The following is a 9650-nucleotide window of genomic DNA, read 5'->3' on the forward strand; positions in this document are numbered from 1 at the left end:
CTACTACAAGTACTTCTTTTATCTGTATCTTGATGAAAAACACTGATTTGCAAATTAGCACCCTGAGTATCTGAAATGGCTTTCTATTGGTTAAAATTAGAGGCCTATGAACTACCATGATAAATATTAGAAACAGGTGCTTATTGGTAAAATGAAAGGTATATATAATATAGGGAGGGGCTAAAAATATCTTAGAGACTCTTCACACATTTATATGGACAGCGTAAAACCAATCTAGACCTTGATGCTGTTTGAGACTTGAACCTCAAATGGTCTCAGTTTGGGACTAATGTGTTTGTTACTCACTGGAACAACGGGAACACCATACATCCAGAACAGGGTTCACCGCTGTCACCCTGCACTGATCACACCACCCTGCCCACCTCCCCTCTGGCCTGGGAACTCTCTGAGAACAAGGGCATATCCTCTCTGCCTTTGTATCCCCAGCACACATTATGGTGCCTGGCATAGAGTGGGCACTCCCTAAATGTTTGTTGAATAAATAAATGAGTAAAGAGATGAATAAGTGAGTGATGGATGCCAGTTTTTATTTGATTTGTGACAGAGGCAAAGAATATAAATTGGTCTTTGAGATCCAATATTGGGTATAATCAGTGTCTGCTAACTTCTTCTCCTGTGTAACCCATCCCACGAGCTTAAATGTGTTGTGAAGTCAAAAGGCTCCTGGAATACAGGCAGGAGACAAGCCATGTTCTCCACCCCCACTGCTTCTTGTGCAGGAAACACTGGCCTAGTGTATAATGTTAGCGCTGAGGATTTGGGAAGGGTCAGCCCACTCCCGCTGTGGGTGGGCCTGCCTTGACCTAGACCCTCACAGTTGGTCTAAGCTGTGTGCGTATGCGTGCACGTGCACGCGACTGAGTGTGGTGTGTGTGTGTGTATACAAGCTCCTGCCTTCAGAGCTCCCTGAGGCTAGAGCACCCCTGGACAGAAGTCCAGGACTCTGAGCCAAGCTCTTCCTGTCTCCCCAGGTTCGCAGGCTGAGGACCTGTCTCAGAAACAGGTTCTCACTATGTCAGTTTTCCCAAAATCTCAAACAAAGACAAGGACAATGAATGTTTACAAATAGCCTACTCATGGAAAAATATCCAAGCCTGTTTTACTCCTCATGGGGAACTTAAAGTTTGTTATTCACTGAATTTCAACCAATAAGCAAAGTCTGCTCACAAGATGGAGAAGCCCTGCTCTCTGCCCATGGAGGTGCTATTTCTCTCACCTCCCCTCTGCTGGCCTGGGTCTGCACTCTCTGACTCAAATCATCCAGCAATCCTTCTAGCCACCCCTCCACCCTCCCCCACAAACCCATGCTCTCCCTGAAAACTGGTGCTAACACAACATGGAGCCTTCTGATTTAGACAAACAAGTCCAGGAAATGTAAACTGCATGGGTTCTCCTGGCAAAACCTAGATCATTTGCTGTGCATTTATATTTAACTGCTACTTTTGGGAAGCAGAAGAACACAGACAGATGATGTAAGTCAGGAGTGAAAGACAAAGGCTGGTGCGTGCACTGCCTGCATCTCTTATCAGGGTGGGGCGTCATCAGGGCTGCAGGAGACAGGCCAGAGCCCAGAATCCCAGAATCCCAGAATCTTTCATCTGTTTTCACATTGCTGCATTTCTGGAAGCCCACACATGACCTCTTTTTTTCCTCTGGTTTTGGCTACAACAGCCTTTAAAAATAGTAATTTTAAAAAAGACAACCAGACAAGCCAGAAATAACCACTGGTTCAATGAACCTCTGAACAAATATGGCAATACTGACAAAGACATTTTAAATCAGTTTCAGTCTCATGCTGTATTCTATGAAGGAAATTAAGCCCCAAAGATGCAGAAATGCAGAAATTGAAGTTAATTTAAGAAAACAAATAATTTAATTTAGAATTGAGAGAGCAAAGAGCAAAGGAACTTACAGAGGGGACAGCTGGTTTGCAAGTGAGCCAGTGCCCTCAGGCCTTGCTCCCCTCAGTCCTGGGGTCGCCGGAGGGAGCACATACACATGACACAGACAGGACAAGATATGTCTGGTTTTAAATCCCAGCTCTGCTGCTGTGTGACACCCACAAGTCACTGAATCTTCCTGTACTGCCGTTTTCCCATCTGTAAACTGGAGCCAGCCATTTTTCACTTCCAGACTTGTGAAGATTAAATGAGATAAAGTGTGTAAAACTATCACAGAAAGGGGCACAAGGAGACTTGAGGATGATGGAAATGTTCTATATTTTAGTTACGGTGGTGGTTTTGTGGGTGTATACCCACCTGTGAGAACTCAGATAAGTTTATATTGTACATGAGTATAGTTTATAGTATGCAAATTAAACCTCAACAGAGTTGTTGAAAAACGAAGCAAAACCAAAAAACAACTCCCAGGAGAGAGATGGCTAAAGCAAGTGTTTAGTTTATGACAGCTTTTTTTTATTGCCTAACTGGACAATGTGTCTGTTCCACAGCTGTGTCAGACCAGGGCAGGGGAAAAGAAAGGCTGCATATTTGCTATGGACCCAGAGGTGGTGGGGCTGGCAGAGTGAGGTCAAGCTTGGTGTCAAGCACTTTCCTGATACTACAGTCCAGAAAGGACAAAAAGAACCTATGGGGCTGGACGTAGGGGTGGGCCTTTCTGAGCCTGTCTTAACACTTGGTGGCAGATACCCTACGGCAAAAGTCTATGCCTCTCTCTTCCTGGGTTGTTTGTATTAAGCTACTCTTGCCAGCAGCCATTCTCGCCCACCCCAACCACAAAGGCAGGATATATGGCCTCACCCGGAACCAGGGGCAGAGGCTGTAGGACCACTGGGTTCTGAAGTCAGAAGAGAGTAGGGGTGTTGAAGCAATGAGTAGGAGAGGCCAGGCAGCGAGCAGGAGAGTGGGCAGCATGCCAAGGGGACCACGAGGGCTCCTTAGGAGGGCCAACATTGGGATCATGTGACACCCCCAGAGTGCTGGAAGGTCAGAGACCATACTTAGGGGACAAGTGTCCAAGGAGAAAACATAGCCTTGAAGATGGGTATAAAACTTGGCATAATAAGAAGCCCGGACGAAACCAAACCTAGTGTGGAAATCTGCTGCATACATCCTCAAGGAGCAAAGCATCAGGATTTTTCTATAATTAGGGTAACAACCAATTATGGTTAATACTAAGTACATGAATGACGTATGACAGACATTTCCTTCTGCCAAACTGGGAATAGAAACCAAGAAGACGTGTGGATTTGGACAGCAGAATGGAAGACTAAATGGCCAGACCCAGACCTGGGGACCAAAGCTAGAGAAATATTAACACACAGAGGGGAGAAAATGGCAGTTGAGTATGTCCTCACCCATTTGGTCAAGGCTAAAGTCCCTGTGCTTAAGTGAGAGACTGCACCACCTCCACTTGAGGCTGGAACTGAACATTGCTTGTGATCACACAACCTGGGCAGCATGTGGCTGGGGCACCCTGCTACCCGGTCCACTTACTCACCTTGGGCTACCCGGCCAGGTGTGCATGTCCCTGGGGGATCATTCCTGCTCCTCGTCACAAATTTTAAATTTCAGCAAGCTCATTCAGGCAGTCCCCACTTCACTAATGGGTTTTTCTTTTAATCACAAGAGTTAGTTAACGTGGAAACCACTACTCCATAGAACTGATGCTGTCAATAAATAACTCCATTGGAATAGATCTGCTGGTGTCCCACCTACATCCCCTTTCCCAGGCCAGGTACCCATGCCCCAGCTGCTGTAAGTGTTGGCAGCCAGGAGTTCACAGCTACCCTTCTCTGCAGAAGCACCCTTGGTGGCATGGGGGCCTGGCTTGGGAGATTATAGGCTACATGCCCTGTGCCCAGCAGCCTGCAGCCTGTGACAAGCTGAAACGGAGGCACTCAAGGCTGGTCCACTTGCTTCAAAAGGGGACCAACCCGGTTGTGCAATTCATGCTCCACAGATCCCCTCAGGGCCAGGCAAAGCAGGAATCCAATTCAGCTGAGGCTAAAATCTTAACTCCTTCCGCTAACCCATCCTGTCCCGAATGCCCTTTCTCCCTCAGTAAACCATGGACATCTGAATAGGGTCTGCTTTTAGAGAATCTGACCCAAGACATCCAGCCTGTCCTCAAATGCCTATACAATGCCAAACTTGAGTGAAATAGTAGCCCTGAGCTCCTAAGCTCCCAGAATCTCTGAGATCAAACTCCTCAGAGCCCCAAGTTCTTTTAAGTCTTGACCTCCAAGGTATCTGACCCTTGAGGCCCTCTGGGCCCTGCAGAGGTCATAAGGGGATGAGGGGCAGGGATGCTATTGTGATCTCAGCAGAGGAGCTCCTGGAGCTGCATCTATGCTCAGGTTTTGCCAGAGGATTTGGAGTCAGAGCCAGCAGCACACAAGGAAATACAAGGAAATGTTCTGGGTGGGCCACAATGTTTGGAGGACCTGGTTGCGGGGGGAGGTGGTTAGTGGCAGGGCTGAGCAGAGAGGAGACAAGCTTAGGCTGGAGGCAGTAAGGGCCTCCTGGAGGGAGGAGTGAGGCAGCTGAGACCACAGGTATGGACTGCCTGGGAACCACATGTTAGAAAGTTACCAGCTGCTTGGGTCTCCATCAAGTCCAAAAGCCACATGGGCCACGCCTTTCTGGAAGGACCAGCTGCTGGTCTCTAGAACCTGAGAAGCCTGCTGGCAGAAACTAACTTCTCAACCAAGTAACAGACGGTTGAAGTCACAGTATGCTCTTAATTATTTGCTGTAACAGCAGCTAGAGTCAACACACGAGGAAGTGAAAAGCCAGCGTCACGCACAAAGCCCTTTAGATACCTCAAGTGAAAGGACCTGGATACTCTCCTTAATCAGCACATAGGTGAAAAAGAAAGAATGAACAGTTCTTGGCCCCATACCATATTATATGTCCTGTTCTAAGTGATACACTTGCAGGGAACCCCATGAGGCAACTCTATGTGTAATTAGCACCTATTTTTTCATATTAGCAAATTAAGGCTCAGGAAAGTCAAGAAAATTGTTCAGTCTCCTCTTCTAATTCTTTCTATCATTTACATGAGTTCAAATCTCTTAAAAATAAATCTTAAAAATAACAAAAGCAAGCAAACAAAACAAACACCACACCTCTTTGGACCCCTGATCTTCTTCCAGCTCTACCCTTTGTGTCTTCCCAATTCCTCTTCATGAACAGCAGAAATTCGAGAATGAGTTGCCTGCCCTCAGCCCTCTTCCTCACCCTATCCCCTTCCGGTACGCGCTGTGGGCTGGCCTTGGTTTATCACCCACTCCCCAGGTTCACACTGAAAATACAAGGCCGCCAGAACCCCCTTCAGACTGTGAAGCCAATGCACGCTTCTTAGCTTTCATTTACTTGATTCTGCAGCCCTTGAGTTCATGGAGCACTTCTTCCATCTGGAAACACACTTCCTTTAAAATGTCACCTTCTGCCACACCTCGCTTTCCAGCTTTCCCTTCTACCTAGTCATCTACCGCTTCTGGGTCTTTTCAGGCACCCGGTACACCAGAGTTTCCTTTAGGGTTGGAACAGTGTTTTATGTAACCTTATATATGCAGCAGCTAGGATCCTGCCAGATGACGTGAAATGAGTGAATGGATGAACACTCAACCAGCTAATACAAGGGAAGAGTTACTATCCAAACCCAGATGGGTCCAGCTCAAAGAGCCTTGTCTGACCCACTCCCCAAAGATGACTTTTCTCCAATATGAAGCAATTGCCTAATGAAAAAAGTTGATGTTCGTTGGGAAAAAAAATAAATGCAAAATGGAGTGAAATATCTAGTGAAGATATTCTTGTAACACACACACACAGATTTCTTATACTGACACAGATAATTTAAATATTAAATCCAGATAGTAATGAAAACTGTAACAGTCCATATACCCAGCCAAGCATAGACACCAGAATTCCTGCCCAGCAGCTGAAAGCTCTAACAACTCTGCATTGCAGTGAGAAAATAAACACCATTTCAGACCCACAAAAACTACATTTAGTTCTCATTCTACTGGGGCCAGTAAACAACCCATTTGGTTGGCGGCTGTGGCTCATGGGAGGGTACAACTTCGGCCTGTCATAAGAGCATTAAAGACCTCAGGGTAAGTACAGGTCTGCTGCAAAGCAACACATTCAACAAACAGGAAGCCCAGTCCTTTTGCCTGATTTTCTTAGGCAGGTGAATTATCAGAATTGTCAAGCAGCCCCTGCCTGGCACAAAGCAACAGCAACAGAGGAAAGATGAGGAACATTCTAGAAGATTGCTTAAATTGTGCTTCTAACACTTGCCCCAGTCTGTAACTTTTTATTACTAGTATATAACAAGGCAGGTGAGATACACTGAGAGAAAGTTTGTAGAAGCTTTTGTAACAATTTGACATGGGAATGGGGAATTTTACATCTATTTAATTTCACAAAAAATTGTGCATATATTTGGAATCTATTTTATTTTTGTATTAATTTTTATTTTATAAAAATATCATTTTATTGTGTTTTGCCAAACTATCAATCTGCTAATGACTAGAAAAAAATTTGTAATAGCCCACACAGTTTGAAAAATAGTGAAACAGACAACCACAGCAAAAAACTATTCATTAAAAGACACTCCAAGAATAAAACGATAAGCCACAGAATGGGAGGAAATATTTGCAACATATTAATTATTAATATTTCATGCACAAAATTCTATAATATGTAAATAATCAAATCAATTAGGAAAAAAGGGCAAAATACCGGAACAGGCATTTTACAGGAGGAAATTCTAATGCCCGATTAGCATGTGATAAGTGCTGAACCTCACTATTATTAGAGAAATAAATATTACGACTACGAGTCACGACAGCGCAGTCACCAGAATGGCAATCTGAAAGGTTAGTTAAGATGCAGAACGTCAAGCACTCTCGTACACAGCTGATGGGAGAGTAGACCGGTCACATACTTTAGAAACTCTTTGGCAGCATCCACTAAAGCTAACACACACATACCCGTGGGCGGCAATGCCACTCCTAGAAATCAAGGGAACTTTGTTCACGTGTGAACCAAGTGACGTGGATGAGAACAATCATGGCAGCATAGTTTGTGACAGTCACAAAATGAGAACAAGCCAAATGTCTACAAACAGTGGATTAGATAAATAAATAGTGGTGTATTCACACTATGGACAGTAAATAACAATGAAGACACAAACCACAGCTTCAGGCAACAACGTGGATGAATCTGGCAGATGTGACAGTGCCCTAGGTCTCATCGTAGTTCCCTCATGGGATCTGCAGGACGTTCCAGGACAAACTGTCCTATAAATCCAGTAACATCATGGTGCTAGAGTTATTTCCCTCCATAGAATCAGCCTCCCTTTGGTACCCAGATGTTATGGGGAATTAGGGAAGGGGTTCCAGTGAAAGAAGCTTGGGGTTAAGAGGCGCCCTGTGAGGTCGGAGAACAATTCAGGGTCTGGCATGAGGTCCAAAGTGCTGTAGTCATGAGCCTAGGCTGGCCGTGGGGCTGTGCAAGCCCCCTGATGGGTGCTGTGTCCCTGTTGGGAAGGGGAGGGCAGGCCTGGCTGTAGCTGGAGAGAGTGATTTCTACTGCTGAGAAAATTCCCAAAGGGCTGGGTGGAGGGGGAACTACAGAAACACGGGACCCCTAGGAATGCGATGTTGATGGAATGGGGACATCTGGGGAAATCAGATCGGGTTTTGGGAACTCAGTGTCCACCAGGACTACTTTTAGTCTCAACTAAATATTCAGACTTGCATGACACCACAGGACATACCTGGCACTCAGAAGGCTTCAGGCCAGGGAGCAGAGCAAGGCGGCTGGGCAGCGGTGGGCAATTCATCAGTGGGCACAGGCAGCCCTTGCAGCAGCCACACGGCTGTCCTGGAGTTCGCCTCCTTGCGCCACCCCCACGATTGCTCAGGTGCAAGGGAAGAGGACTTGTATGTGTGGGTGTGGATCCAAGGTGTTTAGAAGCCCCGTGTCCCACAGCCCATATCTCTTGTTACAACCCACAGAATAGTTCTCGGGTTCCCTGCAGAGGTCATGCCCAGACACAAGAATCACCCCCTTGGGGCAGCTCAGAGCTGGGCTCCTTATCACGTGTTCATTACAGTCCTCCCAGCCCAGTTTACCAACCATGGTCGTTTTTACCAGAAGCAACACTGCTTGGTACCACAGCTGACATTCCATCTTGACCAGGTTTCCAGGGAAACATGCTAGAAAGCTAACCCAACGTCAACTCTGTCCTTAGAGAAGAAGGGGAGATTTGTTAGCTCTGCGCTCCCAGCAGGGAAGATGAAGAGTGCAGTTGTGAATGCGCTGCATTTGCCACGCTGCAGGAACCCCCAAGTGGAGACGCTGCCTGGTCCAGAGCTCAGCAGAGAGGCCTGAAAGCCTCTTTTCAAAGGCACCTTGGTGAAGAAAGCCCACCACATGCAGCCAGCAGAAGTGGAGCCCTCTGCCAGCACCGCGTGGGCATGTGGCGGTGGCCCAGCCCCAGGGCGCTTACCTTTCCCGCAGGCCTGCACCAGGCCGTACCACTCCCCGCAGCTGTTACAGAGCAAGGTGAAGGCGGTTTCCCGATGGCCTGTGATGTGGCCGGGGGCACACACGTACAGCACCTCATCCCCCATCTCCAAGCCAGTGCGGCCCTGCAGGATGGTGTGGGGGAACGAAGGCGGGTCTCCACACGGCTTCTCTGAGGAGAAGGAATCACAATCAGCTTTTCCGCACTGTGCGAGACTTTGTCAGCCTGTGAGAAAACAGACTTAAAAACAACTCTGCCCTGCCACCCACTGCTGCAGGTGCTGCCTGCACCTTGAACTGGGATCACAGGGGCTGCTTCCTGGTCCCTCTGGCAACCCCAGGCCCTGGCAGAATGCCTGGCACAGATGAGGCACTCAAAAAGGCTCACTGAATGAATAAATGTGGCACAAAGTGCTACAACTTTGTATTTTAAAATTGTCAGATGTTCCCTTCCAATGTCTCCTTGAAAGGGGGATCCAGAGATAAAGGCCTAGCAGCAAACTCCTTTTTGCCTTATTTAGATAAGTGAACAGGTACTCTTTGCCAAGAGATAGATGTTACAGTCTATAGAGTACGCAGAGGGTGCCTCCCCCTCCCCTGACATCAACCCCAAGGGCAAGACCATTACCAAACACATGTGCCCATATATTTTTATATATATGTATATAAGTACATATATATTTTTGTGTGTTTTTAACATATATTACTATTTAATCCTCACAATAATAGCCCCATCAGCAAAAAGTAAACTCCATCTTGTCTTACCAGGTTATATTTCTGAAGCATCTGCTTTGTGAGGAAAGGAGTTCATAGATAACGACTGCAATATGGAGGACGAGTTGAAAGCAAGACTTTTCTCACCAGAAACAAGACGGTGAGAAGCAGGAGAGCTTATGTGGAAACAGAGCTCTGGTCAGTGCTGGGTGCACACCAAAGGGAAGGCAATGAGAGGCAGGGGCCATCTCCGACTGACCTCCACGGCCACTCTAGTCTGTACCTACTGAGCAAACACACACGAATCCTTTTTGCTGCTGTATGACCTGTATTCACCTGTCTTTCCTCAGCCTCCACCGCTCACCTATGCTCAGTCCTGTCATTCATAGAGCCAAGCAGGCTCTGGGGGATACA

At 46.7% G+C, this 9650-nt stretch overlaps 1 protein-coding gene across 1 annotated transcript in view; it reads right to left on the reverse strand.

Moving 5' to 3' along the window:
• SUSD5 (sushi domain containing 5) overlaps nucleotides 1–9650 on the reverse strand; it is a 53533-nt gene that overhangs the window by 12531 nt on the left and 31352 nt on the right. Inside the window, exon 4 of the mRNA XM_012646880.1 lies at nucleotides 8506–8694. Coding sequence (XP_012502334.1) covers nucleotides 8506–8694 — 189 coding nt within the window. The remainder of the gene's footprint in view (nucleotides 1–8505; nucleotides 8695–9650) is intronic.

The sequence above is a fragment of the Propithecus coquereli genome, unplaced genomic scaffold (assembly GCF_000956105.1).
Source record: "Propithecus coquereli isolate 6110/MARCELLA unplaced genomic scaffold, Pcoq_1.0 Scaffold251, whole genome shotgun sequence".
NCBI classification, from domain to species: Eukaryota; Metazoa; Chordata; class Mammalia; order Primates; family Indriidae; genus Propithecus; species Propithecus coquereli.